This window comes from Ruditapes philippinarum, unplaced genomic scaffold (assembly GCF_026571515.1).
Source record: "Ruditapes philippinarum isolate M1 unplaced genomic scaffold, ASM2657151v2 ctg1882_1_1_1_1, whole genome shotgun sequence".
Lineage (NCBI taxonomy): Eukaryota > Metazoa > Mollusca > Bivalvia > Venerida > Veneridae > Ruditapes > Ruditapes philippinarum.
In genome coordinates, this window is record NW_026865725.1 from 186249 (window position 1) to 213505 (window position 27257).

A 27257-nucleotide genomic window follows, 5' to 3' on the forward strand; every position below is an offset into this window, starting at 1 on the left:
TTTATTATTTATACTCACTTGTAATCACTGTTTGATTAATAGATTCATTCTTAAACATAAAAACAGCTATGTTTTGGGGCATCAGATATATAAATATCTAATTATCAATATTTCAAATAAAATATGAAACATGGATTAAAATGAATCAATAGCAATCAATTTTTAACAATGTTATATGATACAAATATGGACTTTATAACTGGTGAATATGATGTGATATGTACAGATCGAGGCGATAGTCTCGGTCAATATATATCACGTCATATTCACCAACTAAAAAGTACATATCTGTTTTATCATATAATTTATAAATCGCTTTTATATGGATTATCAAATCTGCCATTGAGTGCAACGAAAATCGACACTTTTCAGCTCGTCTTTGTCAATATATATTTTAATTATCTTTCCAATACATATCACATCATTATTCACCAATCAAAAATTCCATATTTGTATAATATCACATATAAAATAGGTTCTTTTCTACAGTTCCCTGCACGTGCCAAACGGTAATGCATGTAAATGCAATTAATGTGTATACTACAGTCGCCATATATGTGATCTTTTAACATCGTCGCTATATCGTTTTCTTGAGTTAAGGTCTAAAAGACCTTTTTTCAGTTGTTTTGCTGTACCGGCCGGTTGAAGAAGATCGAACACGCCATTTCATGGATTTATTACATGTATTAAGACACGAGCGAGCACAACATTATTGCTATGAATAATAAAAATAATGATGATAATAATATAATAATAATAATAATAATAATGATGATGATGATGATGATGATGATGATGATGATGATGATGATGATGATGATGATGTTAATGACGATGATGATGATGATGATGATAATTATAATAATTATAATAATAACAATAACAATAAAGAAAAATAAGAGAGAAAATAGTTCAGAAAAAAAGAGAAAAAGAATATTTTGTTGAATTGAGATGAAATATCATAACATACATAATTATTTAGTATTACATTACTATAAGCGCAATAAAAATTTAACGCCATGTGTAGGCACGTGAATTTCATGAAATATTAAACTTATTTACGCATGTATCTATTACGGAAGTGTTTTGTTTGAATGAATGAATGAATGAATGAATGAATGAATGAATGTACGAACGAATGTGCAAATCAACAAACCATCAAAGAACTCACTTCCTTTTCCGATCAATAGTAAGCTATCACTTTCCATATTAATACAAAAGTAAAACAGGTTTGAAAGCTATTTTCAATTAATTGGCATTCCTAAGTGACATTTTACGGAAGCGTATTGACACCGTTTTTAGAAAGCGCCGTAACAACGTCAACACGCCAAATGCACTCGTCGTTCTGTCGTCTTTGCAAGCGTGTTCCATTTATTTTTTTGTCGATATATCACACATTTTGATTATAAATGAATAAACAATTAATCTATTATTAATATAGTCTTAATCTAACAGATGATCCTTTTTTCTTCTCAGGCGATCGTCACTGTCAGAATTAAAGCCAACATTATGGGATAAAGCCCTGGACTTGCCGGCATCAGAGGGTCTGCGAGATTCCGTGCATTATGTGTTCATAGGTGTGACAAAGGAGGCGGTGGAAGAAGAACTAGATGATAGCATGACAGTAGACGATCTTAAATTTCTCATCAAGCCAATTTTAGAAGTTTCCTTTCCAAAACTTACGAGAGATTTGAACCGACTCCGCCACAAAACAAGTAAGAACTGTAGAACTAGTTTTATTCGCGTTATATTATTTTTCGCAGACATTCGCGTATTAATATAATCGATGGGATTCGTAGATATCGTGAATGACGATAACGCGAATTCATGAATACACAAATAAAGGAAAAGACAAACATTAGCCCCCCCCCCCCCCCCCCCCCAAAAAAAAGCAAAAAAAACAAACAAACGCGAAATTATGACAATGCGAACTTTTTTCGGTTTGTGTCACATGTACCGTCACATTTCGTTTATCTATATGTCCATATTTGTTATAATAGAGAGATCCGGGGTAATGCATGGATGCAACAGTTACCCCGTTCAGGTAAAACATGTTTGGTATAGAACAGCGATGCAGCGATCTTTTTAGGTCTTTTCCGACCGATCGGCTCAATCAATTTGTATGTACGATCCTTTTCTGTTTCCCGTCATTTTGTTTCCCGACATTTTGTTCAAAGACATTTTGTTTCCCGGTAGAATTTAGACTCACACGCATACACATTCAGACATAAACGCTGCTGCGATACACAGTTTATTCATTATTTTATTCAAATTAGACATATTCAGTAAGAAATATGAAGATTTCAATATAATTATTTATGTGACAAAAATATTTTACTCTGGAATGAGCATAGTATATCGTTAACATACAAAACTCCAAAATCTTATAACTGTACTAATTGCTTAAACGTAACAAAGGCAAATATTAGTTTATATGGCCAATTAGTAACTTTATGGAAACTACAACATGACACCAAAAATTAAATTAAACATAAAGGATTTCTGGGGCACACTTGGCTTTTAAGTTTTAACAAACAAGGGGTTAGTGATTTGATGTAATAACACTTTAAATGCATGCATATCTATATAAGTGAAATAAAATATGATCTGAATAATTGTTGTAAATTAACTTCCAGATGTACATGTATATATATGCAAATGTTCTATAATAAATTTAAATATTTATATTCATAGAACACTTGAACACATCATAAACAACTTAAACTGTATGTAAAATAATGTAGGTGTAAAATATAGTTTGTTAACTAGGACAGATTGCAAGCATGATCCGCAAAATTCAGGTAGAAAATAAAAGATGCACAAATTAAAGATACATAATATTATATTTATGTATGAATATCTTTTGATTTTGCTTGGGTTTTATGCCATGTCTACAGTTCAGTTTGAAGAAGATCTCGGGTGCCCTTCCGTGCATTATTTCAGTCATGTGTGGGCATCAAAGTAAAACCACCGACATTATATTACATATAAAATGCTAGACTTCGCACGTGTATAAGATACGTACACGCGTTCAGTATATCTACATGCGCAATACAAATAAAGTCCGGTATTTCCTATATATAGATAATCACTGCAAAATAATCCCTCTTCACAAAGGATAAGCTATAAATATAAAAAAGTACAAAACCAGATGTGCATAATCATTTTGTTATCAAACATGTGACCTTGTCATGTTGCGTGGCACACTTTATGCAGCAGGAAAGAATTCCCCTTACTTTTTTCACATTATACAGGTCACTACCGGGATTTTGAAAGAAACCCGAATAAAATAATGACAAAAAAGTTTATGTTTTTAAAAAAAACATATCAAGTGTTAGGTAGGTATAGTCGTCCTGAAATATGATCCAGCCAATTCTTTATCACTACAGTAGGTTTTAAAACTTCAAAATGTCTTTTTAAAAGTGATTTAGATATGCATACTTCACTTTATTGACAATCATCACCAAAAGTGATGTTTTCACTCTCTACTTATCTCGATGCCCTCATATCTCGATATTATAAAACACACTTAAAAAGTTAATAATGATAAAGCAATAAATATTTCAAAACAATCTAATCGTGTGTTGAGGTGCGTAGATAAATATTAAAATAGTTGTCTTACAGTTTTTTTTAAATTCAGATTTGAATTTGTTGTTTTTTGTTGAATGTTGGCGGTTTTTTTTATTCGTTTGTTTTGTTATTGTTGTTTTGTTGTTGTTTTTTGTGGGAGGGGGGAGTATTTTTTTTTCTTGTTTTGTTTCTTTCGCTGTCTTTTTTGCTGTTTATTTTTGTTTTTATTTGGTCTGGGGATAGAGGCATTGTTGCTTTGCTGCTGCTGCTGCAGTTGTTGTTGTTGTAAACTGCCGATGATGATTCTTCAAATGAATCAGTGAAGATTATTAGTTCATTCAATACTTCTTTAGTAATTGCCAGGAACATGAGTGCTGTAATTCCAGTTGCTATGCAAGACCAGCTCTGCTCTAATAAACCAAAGAATTAAGGAGAGTACTTCTAAAGTTTCGATTTGTGCCAATGACTTTTATTATTTTTTTATCTCTAATGTGATGAGAAAGGATGTACAATTGCTTTAAGAAATTTTAATGAGATTTTGAAGAGTACATATATATGTATATAACCGTTTTCGGATGGCGTAATTTAAAACTGAAAGAGGATTGCAACTTTTGCGTTTTGACAGTTTTGCCCGTATCAATTCCCCCCGTTTTTTTTTCTTGTTGCTTTAAATTTCAATGTTTGGGCAGGTGAAATCTGATGAAATCTATATTCAGCTAGGAAGTGCGACAGATGCTGGTATATATCAAATTAATTCGGGTAAACTCGGGGACTTCCCTTAATCAATAAGGAGATATAATAAAATGCTAAATATTTACCAGACAGCAAAATTAGTTTTACTTTGTTTGAAGAATAACGAAAATTACCTTATACATTGACAGCTGCAGCCTTGTATTTAGATTATGTGAACGTCAGAATTATCCAGTGAAAAACGACGTCACGAATGACAGTTTTATTAAAATTAATAAACGACCCTCCAAGTCATTATTTGTAACGTGAAGATTTTCAAATCTCATAGTTTGAAGGAAATTCTGTAACTATAAGGGATTTCGAAATCTAAAGGACTCGAAGAGACTAAGATTATGATTATACGTGATTATAAAAAAAGTGATTGTAAAAGTAAAAAAAAATGTTATCATTAGATAAATCGTTTCATATAATACTCAAATTGGTAAAAAATAGAATAGTTAAACAATAAGGAAACCCCTCGATACCTCTCATAACTGCAAATCGGCTCTTACTCGGCAGTAATTAGTGTATTAAACCGCTTTTTCATGAAGAAACCAGTGCTGATAGTGAAATTGTGATTTGCATATTTTGATTAGCCATGTCAGGTGTTTCTAAAAAGGCTGATAACACTGTAATAATGTGAGGATACATTCAAATTTATTACATAGATAATACACGTGGAGCTCAGCTCGCAGAGACAAATGAGTACACAGTAACTTTTTGACATCCTTTTAACTCTAAGAAAAATGTCAATTATCAATTGCATGTTATGTGCTATTAATGACTGATTTTGCAGTATCAATCACTATATTTCTACTGCGTTACTAACGCAGTAGGAAGTATTTATGTATATTGTGACCTCTTTTTGTAATGTACGTGGATTATAACTGCCGTTTACGTGTTAATTACTTTTTTGTTCATTTCACAATATTTTACTTTTAAATACACTTTCAAAATTTTCATGAAAATTAGCATGAATCTGGAGGCATGCTGCTTTAAAGCGGCCTTCGGCTTTCATTTTTGGTGGAAAAAAACATTCTGTGTTGTTTCAAACTAAGAATACAGTAATTTTATCTTTGAAAAGTCCATCATAACTCTGTTAAGTCTTCTTCAAAGCAGCGTCCCGAGAGCTATTTATAGCACGCCAGTGACGTTCGTTGTATCGTCCGCTTTGCTAAGTATATGGGTAAGAGTTTGTATTAAGACGACCGTAGGGAGTCAAAGTAAATATTGAGTAATTGAATGATTTTCAAATTTTCTTGAAATCTGATTTTTTTTCGTTACGTTACTGCATTAAAATACCCCGACTTAATCTCAAGTAGACAGTTTTTTACATACACTATTATAGTTCAAGTTTTGTTTAAACAACATTTCACTTGTATACGTGATCTATATTGTGATAGAATAACATTCGTGTAAGACGTTATTTATCAAGCTTTTTTGGGACACCACATGCATTGCTATTAATTAGCTCTATAGCCAATAAACCTGCAATGAAATAAAACTTCCGTTTCTTATCTGGTATTATAATTGTTCCTGGTTTTAAAATATTCATTTTCAGTTGGCCATGGTTCGTTGAAAAAAAAATAACAAAAGAAAAATACGAAAAGGAAACTTCTTTTTACAGTTGACATATTTATTCTTTCCCTCTTGGACTGATAGCTGCAAGTGTTTGCCCAGACTAGTTTACTCATACATGTATGTGCAGTCTGACAAGACTCTATACTGTAGGTCGCTCAAGTTTTGTATAGTTGTTCTTAATTAAGTCAAAGCGAGGTGATTCCATCACATATGCGTCATCTGTATATATAAATAGCAGGACGTAATGATTTGCCAATGAAATTCGACATTACGTGCAATCAATACCAAAGACATTCGACATTTAATACCAAGACATTCGACATTACATGCTTTTGTAAACAAAATATACGCACGTATTGAACAGTTTGACCTGAACGTGATTAATTTAGATTCCGTCTCTGGTTGTAAAAGAATTTAGAATATGTACAGAGTGTCACTATATTTCTCGTGTGAGTACTACATGATCTATCAAATAGACAATAATGGTATACGCTCTATTAGAAAAATGCTGTATACTTAGTTTTTTATTTAAACTTATTTTAATTGGTTCCTGTTATAAGACCAGTAAAGCTTTTTTAAAAAATGGTAAAACTTTTATTACACTAATCTAGATCTTTTTGTGTGTATGTCATGTTACAGTTACCAAAACGTTACTCATTTGCTATAAAACCGAGCTTACTTTTGACTTTTAGTACATGTAAGACATATTGGATATTTTGCAGACGTCACATATGACGTCACTTAACAAATTGACGCAGGAAATGGGTATTTTACTGAATAAGTTCCAATTAATTTTAATTGATTCCGAATATAATGAAATTATCTTTTTGTCCCTATATTTTTAATCAAACAGTTTATCTATAAGATGGTTTGTAATAAGTTCGTACGTATAAATTATTTTAGCGCATGCGCATCTGAACTCTGACCGGGCAATATTTGTAGGTTAACCAATTTTTCTTAACAGCCACAAAAAACAACATCTGACAACATTAATCAAGAACAAAACAATAATAACAGCCCAAAAATAACAACATCAACATAAATCAAGAACATAACAACAACAACAGCAATAAAAAGAATTTTCTTATCAAGTTGCGTAATCCTTCTCGAGTATCGGAACCCCTTAACGTTCAACATAAGCTTTGTGATCAAAATTAAATTGCATTGTCACCAAAAAAATAATAAGAAAGACAAGTAATTTAATGTAGACAAGAACTATTTTCTTCCTTATTCTTATCACGATTACACCATTTGACCTACATTTGGAAATGAAAATGAGTTTTTCTTAAATTAATTAACTGATTGTTTTTTTTCTTCAAGAAGACCAGGAAGACATGAACTACGTTATGACTCGACAATAATCAATCGATATCGTCATCACATTATAACCAATGTTATTTCTTTTTCTTATATACTGATAACATTGATTGTAGAAGTGCAAGAATGATATTATTATTTGCTAAACGCGTAGGATCGTAGCTGCGTTTGTAATTCGCAAATATACAATTTTGATAAATATTTCCATTATAGTATTGGATTCATTTCTTTTTCATTGTATTCGTTTTCCTATTCTCGTATACAGAGCAGACTTATTTTTCTTTTATTCGTAACCATGCAAGTTAACCTAAGTTATGTTTAAAGCATCTTGGATTTTGTCGTCTTACTAAAAAGAGTCATAAACAAAACAAGTGTGAAACATAACTTGAACATAGTTTGTTATGTGCAGTTTTATTTTTTGGTGACAACAACAAAATTGATTTGGAATATCTAGACATAGTGAATTAAACGAAGTCTTCCTAACTCCGCTATGAAATATTGCGTAATGTTACCAGGTAGTTTCACACGCCTGAACTCGTGTAAAGGACCGAGGACGGAATCCGGTATAACTGCAATCGAAGCGTTGTACGAGGATGTTGGTAATGCATTTTCATATTTATTGTTTGGTGTCATGATTTAAATGTTATGTCATGAAAGTTAAGTACCTCTGGCGTTTAAAGTAACGTTTTAATGACATTGTTTTATATTTGATACAATGCGACTTCGACAGTTGATAGCTTGAAAAACGTAATAAGGAAGCAACATTTGCAAAATAATATTTCAAAGAATAAAAAAAACTTGTTTTAAATAAATAATAATTTTGTCCAAACAATCTAAGGAAGTAAAAGGTATTAGACGGCGAGAGAGTATCGGTTTCTTTTTTGTTTTTCTCTGTTTAAACAACAGATTTATTTTTCTAACTTACAAAAAGAAAGATATCCGACATCATAAATTCATAAATGATAACCTTAATGAGAGTGGGGGGCAAACAAAATGGTGATTATGTTACAAGTTGGGCTATGTATGTGTGCACATCTTATCCTATACATACAACCTCTGAAATATGCATCAAAAATCCATTCTTTGCTTCAGTCGCCTAAAGCACTGAGTTTATTTGCTTTTAAACCAGTGACTGCGGTCTGCATTTGCATCTTACAGTCCCAAACGTTGATAAAGTCACGGATCTTCATTCGGCCTTCCCGGGTTCCTGGACTTATAAAAACCGAAAACGATTTAAGAGTAGTTTAAGCATTGATTGTATTGCTGATAGCGAATGTGATTCACATATTTAATACTTATGATGACGATGATAATGATGATGTTGTTGTTGTTATTGTTGTTGTTGATGATGATGATGATGATGATGATGATGATGATGATGATGATAAAGGTGGTGATAGTGAAAATGAACATATCATCATTGAATCACTTTGTTTAAGTTATAACAAATTTATGGTCGGCATAACCATGATTCAATATTCAATTATTTTAGGTATTTTATTCTTTATGTTAATGATTAATTGTTTTTGCGTAATAAATCTTGATCTTTATCGTGTATTTACATGAATCTTTTATTTGTTAAGCAATCAAGATAACATTTTTTTCGGGCCATCTTAAACGACACGTTATAAGTACTGCATAGACTAAAATGATAACAACTTCAACAATTTTATCTGTGCCAAGAGAAGTTTTGTCTTCTGTATTTCTCATCATCATCATCATTATCATCATCATCCCTATTGTTATTATTATCAGGAATAGCAGCATCGTTTTTGATATTAGTTAATTAATTAATTAATTAATTAATTAATTTATCTTTTTTATTATTTTTGTAATTGTTAAAACAGGTCAAATCGCTGGATTTCCTCTTCAAACCCTCGACAATATGTCAAATAAAGATGAAGAATTCAAGACTACTAGAATATTATTAAAGCAGATGTGCCATATACTTGCAAAAGACCGAGAGGAAATGACAACGGACGAGAAAGCGTTCTTCTTTTTCCCGCCAAAACTTGATCGAAACGAAGATCTCCCAACATGCACTGCGAGAAAGATCATGAAAAGTATGTATCTCTATTGTTCAAACATTTATTATTTATGCCATATGGTTACATACTCTAATGTGCATACATGCGACACGCCATAAATAGTATATTCTTACATCGTGACATCATAGTGGAAAATACCCGCTCATGTTCTAATACAGATAAATACGAAAACCGTCGAAAAATCGCGATAGCAACAGCTTCGGGGATATTGTATTATTTTTACGGAATTATCCGATCTTTACCGACTTTAATGGGTTTGCTATCTTCAAGACATTAGTGGATACAGATTGACATACTTCTATACAAGTTTATTACAGATAAATTGTGACAAACAAAAGCTTATCATTTACTTACTTTCTTTGTCACCTTCCGGGTTGAAAATTAGTACATCTTGACCCGTTTTGTTTAAGGTTGATAAATGACTTCGGTATATGCTTGATATCGTTAAATAAAAGAGATATTCTACAAATGTACTAGTGTACCTCATTATTCATTCTTATTGCTGCAAATCAATTTATATGAAGTGAAGAGCACATTAGTTACTTGAGTATATTAACAAAATAATGAAATTATTGAGGAACTCAGCAAGTGTGTATGAAAGCGATAATCTTCGTCAATTTTCGTACAATATTTCTTTAATAAGCGTTCAAGCAACATGCCTCTATATTCATGCTAATTTTCATGAAAAATTTGAAAATGTATTTAATACTAAAATTTTGTGAAGTGAACAAAGAAAGTAATTTACACATTGCAAACGGCACTTACAATCCACGTAAATTACCAAAAGAGGTCAAATTATACATAAATACCTCTTACTGCTTTAGTAACGCAGTAGAATTATGGTGGTTGATACTGCAAAATCAGTCATTAATCGCACATAACATGTAAATAATTAATCAAATATTGAATCTTTTTACATTTCTTAAGATCTTAATACATTCTTCTAAGATTGAATTTCTCAAAATATTTTGGCTCATATGGAGGCGTGCAGCCTTCAGTTGTCAAGATAATTGTTGTTTCAAATTCATCATCTAGCTTTTGTTATATAATATCTTTCTGTATAAAACGTTATCAAATTATCTACGAATTTCAGCAGCCTTTTAATTCAATATCAAGCGCTTTTTTTCCTCTTTTGTTTTCGAAAAGCCTTTTAAATAAATCTGATATGCTTTCATGTGCATGGTTCTCTATTTCAGATCCCGAGTTCAAAATAACAATCAATGTATGGATTCAGGACCCAAGCTTAGACTCAGACAAACAATTCATATGTTACACAGTCAAGGTAAGTGAATTTTTGAATTGATATGTTCACTCTGTTGAGCAAATGCTTTATAGGAGCTCCACTGAAGTCAAAAAGGCCTAAGAAATAACATTTGAAATTCTTACGTAAGTTAAACACTTAAAATGAGAAAATCTGCAAGGGTAAAAATGAATAAAAATATCAGCCAAAATCATCCGTCTCAAGAAGCTTGTTATTTTCAAGAAAAGGAAATCAAATTTAATAAGTGATATACAGTTGTGATTTTCATTTCTAATTAGTTGTTTTTTACGAATTTACAAAAATTGTCAATACAATATTTCACCAGGAGGATATGGGGCATATAAACTTCACAATTAAATTTAATATCGGTTTGTTTTTGTGCGATTTCTAGCCTGATTTGAGTGAAAAGCATTTGAACAATTTGCATCTTTGGCTCGTGTTATTATTTTGGAAAAAAAACGGCGTGAGTTATTGATCTGAACAAAATAGCTAACGAATCATCCGTCCAAATCTAGATTTGGTTCTGTTAACATCTGTAAAGATGTGCTTTTTTAAACCGTTGTCATGGTATGGAGATAAAATAATCCTTGCTGTTTTATAGGTACCCGCACCAGATCCCCCTCACTGTGTAATAGAAGCAGCTCTAAACGCACAGTACAAATCACAAATGGGATCGATAGAGAACGACTTTGATATGGATACAGGTTACAAAGACGATGAAATGAACAAAGAGCGAGGAAAGTATGTGTTGAAAGTATGCGGCAGAGAAGAGTATATGATGCGAGAGTGCTGTATACATACGTATGAGGTAATTTATTTTCTGAAAGTTGATTGGTCTACAATGGGCATATCAAACACCATAAGTATTCCAAATACTGAATAAAACATTCGCATATTCTTATGAAATATTTCTGGAAAGCAAATTGTTGCTGGAGTTCTAAAGTGATTTAGTATGAACATATTATATAATGAATAATGATATTTTGTTCTAGAACACTGTATTGTCTGCTATATATTTATATGTCATATCCGATCATGTATCTAACACTTGCCAAGATCCTCCGTTTCAAACACCTTGTAATTTTAAAGAAAAAGAAATCAAAATTAACATGTGATATAAAGCTGTGATTTTCATTTCTTATTAGTTGTTTTACGGATTTACAAATGTTGGCAATTTAAATATTTCGCCAAGATATGAGGCATATAAACTTCCTAAATCTAATTTTATTTCTTTTTCAGTACGTAAGATATTGCATTGACAAGGAAGAAGTACCTCAGTTACAACTGGCATTAAAGGAAAATATACTCAAGTCGATCCCTGACAACAAATGCGTTATCTTACAAAAAGGTATTAAATATTTCATCAGAGTTCTCTTGCCCTTTCAACCCAACTGTACAATCTTTCTGTACACTTGACTCAAATGATCTTTTCTTAAGATTTTAATTTTGTTTCGTCAGTTCGGTGTTATAGTTTTGTTTGCATTGAAAATAGACTAATTTCAGGAAAAGATTTTCATATAACCTGTAAGCTTTCTACTTAATCCTGGATGCAATTTATGTATTGTAATTTTGTTCGTAAAAACGGAAGAAGAAATAGATATTGTTTAAAACACACTAATAAGAACCGCAAATGTCTTTGATTTAGATCTTCTCGAGTGTTACACTTTAGATGCAAAAAGCTTGTCCATTTGAATTGGAGATGATTCTGCGCCTGCATGGAGAAACGATTTAACGTTAGACATATAGACATGTCATAAGTTTTATAATTCTTTTATGCTATGTAATATTTTCTATTTCAAAAAAAACGTTTTTTTCTAAATCATACTATAAATATCCTGAGTTGCAAAAGAAAGAAAGAAAGTGTGCACGTAGTTACAGGACGATTCTGTATAATTTACAAAATATTGGCATTTGCAGAAATAAATTGACTTCACGATCGTTTATATCTAGTTGAAATGAATTTATTATAATAAGAAAATTGCGGAAATGCAAAATAAAAGGATGATTGTTTCTTTTTGTTAATGCTTATTTGCCTTTATGTCAGGTTCATGCAGTCTCTTACACTTTCATTGATAAATAGATGAGATGAACGTAAAGATACTGATTAATGGTAACGTAACGCGACAGAAAAGGCGTTAAATGTCACAATATTGCAACATTTAATTTTTATCTTTCGCTATTTACACGAAACCAAACTTCTGATAGTTATCGAATTTCAATACAAATGAAACCATCGCATGTTCAATACATTTCTGCCAATTTTGATACCAAATTTGCCACTCTTTTGCTCATTGCTGCATACAGAATTTCCAAAGTAACCAAGTGCACACTTTCCTTTTGCAACTGGGTATAGTTAATATTGCTGAACAGTAAACAATCGGACAGTGTTCTCAGAAAAGCTCTCGCCCTTGCTGATCAAAGCCTCAATATGCTATACTTTGATTCTATGAAGACTTTATCATTATTATTTTTGTATTTGGAGAGGTGAATGATTATTTTCTTTCTCATTAATCAGAGCCCCCTGTAATGAATGCGTGTCCGGCTTCGGAGACTCGTAAAACATCTTGGGATCTACCTGGCGATCATTTGTATTCGATCAAGATTAGATCTTTTCCAGCAAAAGGCACTTTTCAGCCAGGGGTAAGTGTTTATAAGCAATTACAAAAATTCATTTACTTTAGTCAGTAATATTTACATAATCATGAAAAGAAGGAAAATTTTAAACAGTGCAAAATATTTTCTTGAGCTTTACATGGTTGAGAATTAAAAGAGAATCATATTAACTGAAACATGAAAAATGTGGACACACGTCCAACCTTTTGAGCCCTTGAAATTGTTATAATTTTTTAATATGACTTCTTTCCGTTAAGAGGGCAGTCTCACCTTTAAGGTACGAAGAGTTATTGGCAAATGGTTTATATATAGTTTCTGACATTTACTTACAGTCGTATGTACAAGCGCAATTGTTTCATGGAACACAACCACTGAGTAAAGCAATGAAGACGTCGGAGAACGATTTCAACCAGACATGGGAATTTGATATACCAATAGAGAACTTACCTAGATGTGCACGATTATGTTTAGTAGCATGTGCAACTGAGAAAAATAAGGTACTGAATCGTTAATGTAAGAGCCGTAAAAGCCTGTGATTTGGGGTGTGACAGATCTTATTATATTTTTCTGGTCCTTCGGGATCATTTATGCAAGCACGTTAGTGTTAAAGATTAAACACCGCTCAAGCTTTAAAGGGATCACCCCTTTTACAGATTTTTTTTGTACCATTCATTTTAACCCATGTATGATCAAAGCATAAGATCCTTTGAGGTCGCATTAATCTCGATAAACTTAGTCTCTTAAGTTAATCAGCTATGTAAAATAAAATCGATATAATTTGTTATTTGAAACGATCTAATGTTATAACATTTTAGAGTAGCATAGGGTTCACGGTTTGTGAATTTAATCGGTATAATGCCACTTAATAAACTGAATCCTTAAGTACGGGAGAACACGTACATATATTATGTATTTTCATCGTTTATTGCTTAAACACTTGTTTATAAAATCTACTTAGTTTGACTTAGTTTGAAAACTTAATTTATTCTGTTTTAATAGGCTACCGGTATTAACTGGGTTAACATGCAAGTGTTTGACCATAACAGAAAACTCGTAACAGGACGACAGGTTCTCAAAGTCACAAACTTCCCAGAAACTTGCAATCGCACAGAATATCCTATCGGATCTCCAGGTATGTTAATAAGAAATGTTAGATAGCGTTTTAAACGTTAACGTTACATAACGTAATATAACAAAACGATATCATGGCATATCATAACCCAAATATAATATATGTATGAATTCAAGCGTCAGTGTTAGATTCTTCAAGATTTACCCCACGCCTGCTTGCAGCAACTGATTTCATCGGAAAGGCAGTTTTCTTTTGAAGTTGGTGTACTCATCAATAATATGAAAAAGTGGATTAAGATTATTTCTAAATATTAAGATTACACTTTTGGCACATCTTCAAATGTTTTCACTCCCGAACTATCAATAATGTTTTTTCTTTCAAGGAGCACTTTCAATGCAATAAGACTAGTATTCATTTGTGACTTACGTTTCATATTTTAGGTTCGAATCCTGATAGAAATGCGAATGAACTAGTGATTGAGATTATGCCCCCTTGTGAAGATGACGTGTACTATCCAACTAGTTCATATATTGATTCTAAAATGAAGCCTGATGACCAGTACCATGTCCCAACTGAGGTATTTATCTTTTTACTAGTTTGACAAAGAACCCGACAAAGAGTGATTGCGTTCCTTGAACGCCGCCCTTCCATGTTGGTCCTGTTTCTTTTCTCATACTTTTTGCATAGCTTATAAGTCCTTTGTGTAGTTTTGTGCTGAATTTCACAATATTCATCAAACTTTGAAATATATAGAAGACAGAAATTTTTCATCTGTCACAATTTCTTTGTGCACGTAAATGTTAAATATCAAAATACATGTACATGTATTTCAAGAAAAAAAATCAACAATTTCTAATATCCCTTTAATAAATTGATTCAATTTTGAATGATGATATTTTAATAAAGGGTATAAAGCGTTAACATGATAACCATACTGTAAGAAAACACAAATTTAACATCAATTTTTATAAATATTTTGGTCATATTTGGACAGAATTAATTCAAGCATTCAATCTGTAATTCAACGCTTTAACTATTTATTATTTATTTTAATTATGACAAAAAATCAGAAAACACTCCGGTGACACGGAAGTTTAAGTAGGTTTTAGCAAGGAATGCCAGTTAGGTACACAAAATACAAAAATCAGAAAGGGCTCATAGAATTTGTTATCCTAAGTTTAAAACTGAATAAACTATCAAAAGTAATTTATCTTCAGATGCAACTTAAGTCATTTGAAATGATCGATCGAATTGTGCACAAAGATCCTCTGGAACAAATGGGCAACAGCGAAAAAAGGTTTCTCTGGGAACACAGGTAAATGACATAGGTGATATTTTTTCATCATCCGTGCAATCATGTCTTGATTCAACAAAGAGGCACTTCACGTAAATCAGCCTAGTTAATAACGCTGTCACTTATTTAAAATAATACATCGATGTTTTGACTTGAATAATGCTTCAATTGCTATTTCTTTCTACCGAGCCATTTTATCAATAAACCATTAAAATTTGAATAACTTAAGGAATTTCGATGTTTTTGTTAATGTCCGGCATTTCATACCACGTGTGATTTATTTCTACAAAAAGTAAACGTTCGATGCACTCTTTACTATTTCCTGACTCTTTTCTGTTTGATAACCTGGCATTTAGTTACATCTTTAAACTCATGGTGCACAATTCAGATTTTATCATTGTACTTTAATCAAATGAAATTACATGCCTCTTGTCTTATACAGAGAACTGGCAATGGACTATCAACCTAACATTTTGCCAAGAGTTATACAATGTGTGAATTGGTCAGAACGGCATGATGTTTTCAAGGTATATTATATTTTTTATACAATATTTTCTATAAGTTTTACAGATGTTATTTCATTGCAAGGAGATAATTGAAGTTTTTGTTAATTCGGAAAATTGGAGGTACTCAGATGGCACAGAACATGATATTCATTAGTCAAAATTACACAATGGAAGATCAGTGTTAAGCCACAAAACACACAAAGTCAAGTTTGGTCTTCCGTTCAAGAAAATAAACCCTCATAACCAAATAATGACAAGAAAGCAGAAGATAGTTCAGCTATATAAGTAAATATCTGGCCACTGAAGAACGTTTAGAAATTGGAACTTACCACCTATAACAAAAGGCTTTGAGAAAAATAAGTATTTCGGGGCTTAATAAGCTTAATATATATTAGAATTATCAATTTTCAACATGAAAGTTTCATTTATGTTTAATACACCATAATAGGTCGTGCTTGATTTGTGTCACATTGTTGAAATTATGTTCAACAATAACACTTTTTTTAATATACCTATATTATTAAACTATATAACTTGCTGTTAATATGATAACACTTAAGCAGATCCTCTTTAATTATAATAATCACAATTATAATTTAAACAGCTTTACGGTCTGCTCAAAGTGTGGCATAATGAAGACCTCTCTTTGGTGACAGCATTGCAGCTGCTGGGACCAGATTATCCGGACAAAAGAGTTAGAGCTCTCGCTGTTAAAGTACTGGAGAAGAAACTCAGCAATGAGCTTTTTGAGCTATTCATGCCACAACTAGTCCAGGTAGGTTGGTAGACTTTTAAGTCTAAACCGACATTATGGTATGACAATTATTCAGCATTTCACTTGCGGACGAACATCTTAGATAGCACTCAGTGTATTTTAGAATTATGTCAATGACAATCGGGTAGAACTACAGCCTTCGGTATGTAAGCCTGAATGCCTGCTTACGCACGTAACATTTCAAACTCCCTGTCCATATGCGAACCAACAGCGAATTTGTATTGAGAGTAATATCTGAAGTAATTTGTTTACTTTTTTCTGTGCTGATGGTAGCATACTGCAGGCTAACATTGATGACTTTGACATAGTGTTGTTACTGGACAAAAGTATTCTATTTCATTTTTGGTTTTCCTCTCTCATAATTTCAATGATTATATTGTTAGACGAAGCATAAGGAACAGCAACATATTTTAAAGATATCATTCCAACGTATTTACTCAGTCCAGTCCACATTGATGAAATTTTAGTTCTAAATGACCATCATGAAAACGCATGTTATACTTTGTATGTATGTTCTAAACAGGCTGTGAAATTGGAAAGTTATCAATACAGTGACCTTAGTTGTTTCCTGCTGCGACGTGCTCTTTCAAATAGGAGGCTTGGACATAGATATTTCTGGCATCTGAGGTATACAATTGATACAAATAAGAATAAAATTGATACCTGGTCTTCACAGTTTTTGCTCAAATTATCGCTAGAAATGGCTTTATGGCGATGTGATTTACAAACTTCGTAAGATTTTGGGTCATGGTAATTTTTCTGCTGTTTTTACTAAAATCATTAAACGTTTTATTAAAAGAGGTTATGACCCTACTATTTTAAGACATACTGCATGTTTAGTGTTCAACCCTTTTACAGTTGGACACTACGCTTTCCTCTTTTGATTGCATCTGACGGACCAAGTGGGAGACTCTATGATGGATAGTTCGTAAAGCCCTTTGGGACTGAATTGTCTTAATGTTCGTCTTCTGCCTTGCTTCGTCGGGCCCTTGTAGGTGATTTTCTTGTTGCTCTGTCTTCCTTTAGGACATTGAGTACTTTTGTTATGGTCATTGGGTTTACTTTTATATGTTTCTACATGATCATTTTAGTGTTTTACTTATTTAACCTTTTGTAACCATGACAACTGTTAGAATTTCACTTGGCGGGGATTCATTTTATTTACACTGTCTCGTTTATAGGAACATGGTGGGGCTAAGAGCGAGGTTTGGTGCACCATTAACCGGTTTAAACTCCCCAGCAGTCATTATTATGCTGCTGACCGTTCCAAGGCGGCGCCCCACTGTGTTCCTCAGATGTATGTCTTATGTTGTTTCATACTGTTTTGGTGACACTTTTGCTTGTGTCCCTTGTTGTTTTCTCGTCTACGGTAAGTATATTCCCCATTGCCTCTAGTTTTTATTTCTTTGATTACTCCCCATCCCCTCCCCCGGTCTCCTGTCCCCTTCCCCTTTGTGGGCCTATTTTTATTTTCTTTGGAATTCCTAATCAGTTACAAATTAATTATCATTTAATGATTAACCTGTCCGTGCTCTGTCTTTGCCCTGTCCTGTTTTTGTTTGGGGTCCCCCTGGGCTCCTTGCCATTGGTTCTTGTTGCTGGGTCATGTGGGGGTTGCGTTCATTGAACGCCGCCTTTCCTTGTTGATCTTGTTTATCATATTTTGGATGACAAATTGATACTTTTCTTAGAACCATCTTATTAAAAAATTTCAAGAACTGTGCGTTCTAAATACTTTTCAACAGAGTTTTTTTTTAATGTACCTAGACCTATACCTATTTTGAAAATTACCCAAAATATATCTAAATTGAAAGATTTCTAAGCCATATGGTTGAAAAGCAATCAAAAGAACATAAGATATGTGATATTTCTTACAGATCGGAAGTACACAACCCAATGTCTCGGCTCAGGTTTGCTCCACTACTTGAAGCATATTGCCTCTATTGTGGATCATACCTTTTAGATAGTTTGTACAAAGAGGTGAAGTCATTGAATGAGTACCGCACATTTTCCAGGAAGACCAACAGAGATTCAAGCTTAGTGAGTTTTCAATTACATCATTGCATATCTACTCGAATGAGTCAAACAATTCTTTGACTTGACAGTATTTAAGTAGCAAGAGCATATGATGTAGTAAATTATGCTAATTAAAACTAATGTTTAATTGGTTTTACATTTATTTAAGGAAAGATAATTTATGTACTGGTAAACCTTTCCGCGCATTACTTAGTATATAGGCGCTAGCTTACACCTAAGTAGAACTAGAACTGCGTAAACTTCAAATGAAAGCTTCTTCACATGAGAGAATCGTAAGTCTCTGCTTGGATTTTTACCAACACCGGTAGGGGAAAGTGATTTGAAATTGGCGACATTAACCGGTGGTTTAAAATACATTTAATTTATCATATATCTAAAAAAGACTTATTCTTCTACATTGTCCTTAATTAGTTCTGAGATATATGTGTATCATGTTTATAAATTCTTCGAATGGTATAACTTTCTATAACGAGCAATTGATATCATTTGAACAATTTTACCCAACAGGATTTACAACTGAAAACTATGAAGAGCTGGTTAGAAACAGAAGAAACACGAACTGTTCTTGAAAATCAGACGGCAACTCTTGACCAAAATGTAGAACTTGGACAAATAAAGTAAGGATTTTGCTTCCCTTACACAAGAGCAAACCACTATTTTACCTTGTGACGAATTTAAGTCTTGTGAACAGTCTCAGTCAATCCAAGCCTGCTATATTTTAAATTTTGTCCTTTTATTCGATCTTTAGGAATTCCGTTTTTCTGTATTTTTTTGCGTGAGTTTATTTTGATATTAGAGTGTTTTATTATTACAAACTTATTCTTACATACGTCGTTCTGATTTTGGACTGGTGGCATATGTATGTCATTTATGTTGACCAAATTCATAAGGTTTTGTGCATACTGTTGTTCCCCCTTCTGAAACAGTAAGCTTTGAAACATTTTTTTGAAAGATTGTTCTAGCTAGAATTCAAGTTGCTTACAATTAGCATGTTCATACCATTATTACTAGCTATCGACCAACAGGTTTCCACTGGTTGCATTCGAATGCCATAAATGTCCGCTATCGTTCAAACAATTTTCAATTGTCAGCGCATAAGTTTTTCCGCTTGCGCTTATAATTGGGATTTCGAAGATCTTTGCTCCCTTTTATAATCAGATTTTCAATTTCTATTGAATTTTGTTTTTACAGCGTAGAAGACTGCAAAGTGATGTCATCCAAAATGAAACCATTGTGGTTAAGTTGGAAGAACAAAGATCCTAGCTGTAGAAATGGAGGTGATATAAGATACATCATTAAAGACGGTGATGGTAGGTTTGTTGTTAATAATCATAAATAGCCTCAAAGTAAACAACTATCTAATAACATTCGGTATGCAATTTGAGTTGATAAAAGCGGTTGGAAACTCTAATACTGATCGAATAGTTACTGTTTTGATATATGTCAAGATTTTATTTTCCAAAAGATAATGGTATGCCAAACACGCCTGTTTGTTTTCTCGTTTCATTCCAGTATATAAAAGTAAATAAAGAGCAAAGGACATGCAGGTAGTAAAAGGATAAATAATAAAAGTTTCAATGTAAACAATTTCATTGTAGGTAGTCTGTGTTTATGCCCATATTAAATTACATTCATGATTGGCCAGACTTGCTGTCGGTAATATATACCATTTCAATTAAAAATCATAGAGTTACATTACTTGCAGTTCAAATCTATCTGAAAGGTCGCTACTAACGAGTTAAAACCCATTTATCCTTTCTCTGCCCATGTGTCATCAACAGGTTTTGGTAATGTGTTCTAGTCAGTGTCTTGTGATGTAGGTGTGGCTTGGTTTTGTCGGGGACTACTTTTTTTATGAAAGTCACCTTTCCTTGGGGACTACTTTTTATGAAAGTCACTTTTCCTTGTTTATCATTATTCTCGATTTTGTACCATTGCAATTTTACTGCATTACTTAACACTCTAAAATTTTATATGACCATTGTAATACAACGCAAATTTTGGATTGCTATTTCAGACCTTCGCCAGGACATGCTTGTATTGCAGCTGATACGACTGATGGATATGATCTGGAAGTATACATCCCGAGATTACTGGTAAATAGAAAAATATTTGAATTTTGATTTTTTTTATTATTATTATTTTCATTTCCTTATAAAAAATAACTTTAGAATTATTTTAGCTTGTTATCAACTTAATGTTTCTGACGTTATTTAAGATTTATTTTCACTTGTTTTAAAGCATGTATCGAAATTGTTCTGTGCCATTCTTCCGGACATATTCTATACGAAATGGTGCACGTTATTTGATTTTGTTCTGAAATCTTTAAAATTAACATTTAACTGTTTCTTATTATTATGCAATTGCATGTAATCTGCTGGAAAAAGTATATAACTCGTCTTAGTTATATGTGCACTATTTGAATGTGCACTATTTGAAAACAACTTTTAATGTAACTTGTTTGTTTCTTACAGTATAACATCATATGAATGTATGTCAATGGACGACCATTTTGGAATAATAGAAGTTGTGAGCGGAGCTAAAACTGTTTGCGACATAGAGATGCACAAACAAACGGGTGTCATGGCAACAACGAGTATGCATGAATGGGTCTACACAGAGTCAGGAGGAGGAGTAAAGTATGCATTTTGATGTCCTACAACTTGATCTGAATTAGACGTTTTTAAATCATACTAAAATATGCTGAATTGATTTTTTTCCGATCGACTTTTTACGGAAGTTCTTTAAAAAGATACATTTTCAATTATTATCAGTGTTTTTAGATTTCTATTCCAGATACCATATCTCTATGAAACTGCATCTTTCATGATGAAAATATTATATTTATTTATTTTAATGACAATTCATTCAACAGATATTTCTAATATTTTATTGGTATTTCAGGTATTTGGAAGCAGTGAAAAAGTTCACTCATTCGTGTGCTGCGTTTTGTGTCATCACTTACATACTTGGTATTGGAGACAGGCATTCAGATAACATCATGCTTAAAGTGACCGGAGAGGTAACACTCCCTTGCTTTACACCCTTTTTTATCCTTAATTCATCTTTTTGCGATCGGTAGTATTATTAGAACACGTAATGATAGTGCCAAACCTTTAGTAGCCTTATTTTTTTATTTTTTTTTGATAAACGAAAAGTGTCGTGAATAATAAAAGCATGCGACGTAATGTCATCTTTAAATGACATTCTTTTAAAAATCCGTGTCTTCCCTGCTAAGTGCCTTTGCGGTGGACTTTTGCAAGATGTGTTTAACCAAACACAGAACAGCCTTAATTGATTTGTATAACAAATTCAATCATATCGGATTTTTTGAGTCTATAATTTGATATAACAATATCTTAGTATCTTATTCAGTATCATTTAAAATGACAATGCAAATCGATTTATGTGCAACGGATCTTTTTTGCGCATTATGTTTATTTATAGGTTGAAACCGCTTAATTAATACCATGATTAGTACTGTACATTATTTTGAGAGAAATTACTAAATACGGGGATATGCTGACAGAATATCGAACATTGCAGACAATGATCAGACGGCTTACGGTTGTACTGGTCAGTCTACACTGGTCGAATTGGTAGAGTCTAAGCTTCAAATCATACATTTTTTTGTCATTTGTTTTAGTTATTTCACATCGACTTTGGGCATTTTATGAACCACAAGAAGGTAAAATACGGCGTGCAAAGGGAAAGATCGCCATTTGTCTTAACAAAGGATTTCATCTCGGTCGTCACAAAGGGTGAACAGAAAGTCAACAATAATGAGGAATTTAACAAGTAAATTATTTAAAATTTCAACAAGAAATGTTGTTTAATTAGCAATTATAATTCATTTTGTCATAAAAACATGAAACGCACGACTTTAGGTGTTAAAAAATTATATATAAAGGACATAAAATAAACTTTTATTTGTAAAATAATGAATACGTTTAAATTTCAGCACTTGTAAGTTCAAAAATTAAGGCTTTTAAAATAAAAGATTTTAAAGATTGAAGATTTAATTGATCATTCAATATATTTTATATGTACATTGTTTACTAAATATTTTATACAGTCATTTGCAAACTAAACATTTATTTTTTGCAATGTTACAATAGTATCATCTTCTCTAATGGCTACCTCTTGGGCCAATTAATATTGCTCCCTTATAGTGAACGCACGTCGTATCTAGCATAATTAAAGTGTATAATTGTATTGTATATTCATATATAACGAAATGCAACATATGCTTAAGAATACAATCATTTTTCTGTATATTTCAACAGTTTTCTGTTCATCTGCTTGGACGCGTATATGACAATCCGACGGAATGGAACACTTTTCCTTACGTTACTTAGCTTAATGATGCATTGTGAGCTTCCCGAACTACAAGAGGTTACGGATATAGACTATTGTAGAAAATGTTTGGCATTGGACAAAAAGGAACACGTGGCGGCCAATAACTTCCTCATGGCAATTATGGAGTCGTATAAAGGACAGTGGAAGACAAATATTGACTGGTTTTTACATCGTGTGAATAGGGTCTGGCAAGGCATGGGATCTGGAAGCTAGAGGACAGGATTATTTGAATGAACTTTATATTTTGACCACGGCAATAGTGACTAGTGTAAAACGCGTGTCAATTGCTTAGTCTAAAACCGTTTGCTCGAATAAAACCATACAGAAATATTTTTTGTCAATGACTCATACTTTACAGTCTGTGTGAGTCATACAAAAAGTGTTTGTAAATGAACCCATTCAAAAACAGTTGTTTATTTCAATTGCCGCACCAAAAACTGTTTGCCTGTGTAAATAACCCGTACAAATTGTTTGTGCTAATAACCTGTACTAAATATCCGTTTGTGCAAATGTCCCTAAGGAAACCGAGACTTTATTTTGTGCCAGTGGTGTGGGCAGAGTCTTGAAATGAGTGGATTAGCTGCTTGCTATGTGGTCGTGGGAGAAATTAATAAACATATTTCTATCGGCGGTGAGTTTTGGGGATAGTGTGAGCATTGTGATGTTGACATTCATGTATTACTGACATTGTTTTACGTTCGAATTACAAATAACAACCAGGCCAAAGACTGAACTTTATTTTATTGTTGTATCTTTGGTTTAATTTATCAATTAGTATTAAGTGTCATGGTATAGTTCTTCACTTTTTATGACTATATCTGTTATTAAGTATATCAAGTGTTTGAATTCTTCTTCCAAAATCCTCAAATTTAACACTTCCAAATTTGTACCAAGGCAGTTCCATTATATAAAAATAGTAACTAGTGCTCTGCTGAAAAGTGTTTGATCTTATTAATAAAACCAACATTGCAAGGTTATTCTTAGACAGATCAATTTGTAAATTCGAAAATGATAACATTTTTGACAGTTCTTGTATTTGTAAACAAATTGGATGAAAACGTTTTTTATTTGTTTGTTTGTTGTTGTTTTTTTTTTCGATGATGACAGAATTAACAGTATTATTGCTCTTGGAATACATTGTATTCACATTGGTAATCACATCATTTGCTTATATGTAAATATGTTTATGAGGTATGTGTGTAACATACATATGTATATACATATATTTTTATTGAAATCATACCATTCAAGTTCATTTTTAACATGAAATACTAAGATTTAAGTGTACATTACCACGAATACTGCACCATTTCATTTTTATCCTAAAATACTTTGTTAATATTGCCATGTTTATTTTACCATTTAATTACATTTTTAACACAAAAAAATTATTGAATATTTCTATGTGTGTATTTTACTACTTTATTCTATTTTATTTTTTTTTGTTTTGGATTATTTTCTTTGTGCAATCATACAATGTGTCGGCCGAATGCAATCATTTAACATAACTACCTATCATTGTGAGCGGTAATTTGATATGATCTAAGTACATAACATTCAATTGTTTAATTTTAGGAACGAAATTGTACTGCTGAACTGTTGCTTTTAAAAAATATATGTCACACTAGAAAACGTATGGTCAATTTTGGTCCAAAGATCGAAAACTGACATGGAATTTTTGCCAACTAATCAATAGCTTTTTAATATATTAATTATCTTACTTCAAAAATAAAAAGAAAACGTTAAAGGGGGAGTTATGACGTCATTTCTATGAATTCTCTCAATCGATTAGAATAACCAAAAATGCAAAATGATATAAGGGTGTCGCAAGAGTTATGACATCATTTTTTTAATGTATTACCTCTGCATTTAATTAATTCGTATCCAAAAAGTAACGGAACAAAGGTGCTAAATGTGGCTAAAGTAAAATAGATTCTAGTTTTGAGCACGAAATTTCTTTATACTTTCAGGGGAAAAACAGTTTTCTCCATTCATGTTACTTGTGTGAATACATTTAACTTGAGTCCATGACTCATTAAAGTATTTTGTCAACAGTATAGAGAGAGGCAAACCTTTGCATCTTTGCAAGTCTACAAGGTCCTTTACAGTTAAATGCTTAATTTAAATTTTCTTGATGTTAAAACCCCTTTATCGCTAATGGACTGCTACAAAATTGAGAGCAGAACAAAGTCCATCACAAAAAAAAGAGAAGGGTAAAGGTCTTTTTAAATCATTTGACGTCTAGCCTGTTCTTTTACCCTCGTGCCATTTATACCGTGCCACGTGTAAGCTTGCGAAAGATAGAAACGAGTACTGTTTTAGGTTACTCTGTATTACTGGTATTTGTACAATACTTTGACAATTGAGATTCTATTTAGTATTATATTATGAGGGATAGCTGTGATATACAATGTTTTATAAGCATATGAATATATGTATGTTATTTTTAACTGTATTAATAAATAAAAACTAAATTTTTAGAAATATCTTTTTCTTTAGTAATCCTTCAATTCAAACACATTCTGGAAAGAGGAGATCGCTTAAGAACAATGAAACAAACAAAAATGTAATGAAAAGGTAATTGAAAGAAAATCAAACTTGATTAAATTGAGCGTTTTAAAAATGGCAGAGGCGATTTTATTGATTCTATTCTATTGTTCAGAGATAACGTAAAAACAACTTCTATTAAGGCTCCTTCAGACTTAAAGAGACTAGCTTTTATTTTATGTTGGAAAAACAACTCTATGTTGTTTCAAACTAAGTGTTCCCGTCATTTTAAGTTTGCAAAATGCATCATGTCACTACAGCATCCTGAGGACTATTTATAGCGCGTCAGTGACGTTGTTTCTAAAAATAGAAGAATCGTGGACCGTTTAATTAGAGGTATGGAGGGGTTATTACTTATTGTAATGTATTTTATCGCCGGAAAATTTCATGTTCAACTTTTATTCTTTTGATTTGACAATTATATGAAACGATTTATCTAAAAATTTTGTTAAACTTAAAAAGAAATAAAAGTCGCTTTAAGCACTTTACTTTTCTCATGCTAAATGTATTTGCGTACACAAAATGTCGGTTCTAATGTTGCATAAATTTAGAATGATGTGTTCATATGTGCAATCGCTGCACACCTGTGTGTACTTCACGTGACAACAATATAAATTTATCACTTTTCCAAGATAAAATTACTGAAATACTTAGTTTGAAACAATACAGAATTGTTTTTCCAACAAAAATAAAAGCTAAAGGCCGCTTTAATGTTAAATGCCATGTGACTCACAAGCTTGTTTTTAAGCTGTCTGGCTATGTCAGTATTAATGTTAATATGCCTGTTTCTAAGGACGCCACGTGCTCCTTCCGTATTTCAATTAAATCATATACAATGGCTCTTTTTTATGTATGTGCGTTTTACTTACTGGTTCAAATCGATTCAAATTATATATCAAATATAGTAAAATACAAAAAGCACACTTTTGTCATTTCGTGGTATACAGTTTTTACTCTGTCAAATGGGCAAAACATGTTTCAATGACATTAACACGCGCGCAGTAACGGCTGAATATTTACTACAGTATTGAATTCAACAACTTTATATAATTCTTTATTAGCAAGGTTTAGCATTGAAGAGTGCATTTATTTATTAAAAATTAAGATCATTGTTTGCCAAATGAGGTTAAACACCGACCTCACTGAATTAGGATTTTAATTACGTTATATATATATTACTGACCTTTATTATGGAAAACGGTGCCAAAAATCCAGTAATACTGTTATTGGGTTTCGGGTTTGATTGTTCTGTGAACTTATGCATAACATATTATAATCTGATTTTCATATTTAAATGTTACCTCAAACTTGCACAAAATAATCTGTCTCAAATAGAAGAATCTGCTCACCGGGGTAAGTCTCACAATATTATTCTTCTGATAATTTATTTCAAAAAATTAAAATGTATTCTGTAAGAAAGCAAAAGCATTCAATACTTTTTTCATAGAAATGAACTTAATATAGAAATTAACTTTGTTTACATGAAGCTGAATTTTACAAATTCAAACTTACGAAAACTCGTTTCCAACTGACTAAATCACGATATCA

The 27257-nt window shown here is 32.1% G+C and overlaps 1 protein-coding gene across 2 annotated transcripts; it reads left to right on the top strand.

Annotated features, from left to right (window-relative positions):
* The first annotated feature begins 1455 nt into the window (after window positions 1–1455).
* LOC132730109 (phosphatidylinositol 4,5-bisphosphate 3-kinase catalytic subunit alpha isoform-like) lies at window positions 1456–24229 on the top strand. Of its 2 annotated transcripts, none has more exons than XM_060715963.1 (21): window positions 1456–1715; window positions 9045–9260; window positions 10442–10527; window positions 11108–11314; window positions 11746–11854; window positions 13022–13146; window positions 13452–13616; window positions 14119–14251; window positions 14632–14768; window positions 15409–15506; window positions 15928–16012; window positions 16596–16766; window positions 17290–17393; window positions 18644–18806; window positions 19311–19420; window positions 19995–20113; window positions 20821–20899; window positions 21278–21442; window positions 21708–21825; window positions 22450–22601; window positions 23090–24229. In XM_060715963.1, the coding sequence occupies exons 1-21, from the start codon at window positions 1619–1621 to the stop codon at window positions 23373–23375; spliced, it is 2925 nt and encodes a 974-aa protein (XP_060571946.1). In that variant the 5' UTR covers window positions 1456–1618; the 3' UTR covers window positions 23376–24229. The 2 variants fall into 2 exon arrangements, with proteins under 2 accessions (XP_060571946.1, XP_060571945.1); XM_060715962.1 differs by lacking the exon at window positions 1456–1715 and adding an exon at window positions 7362–7796.
* Window positions 24230–27257: the final 3028 nt, after the last annotated feature.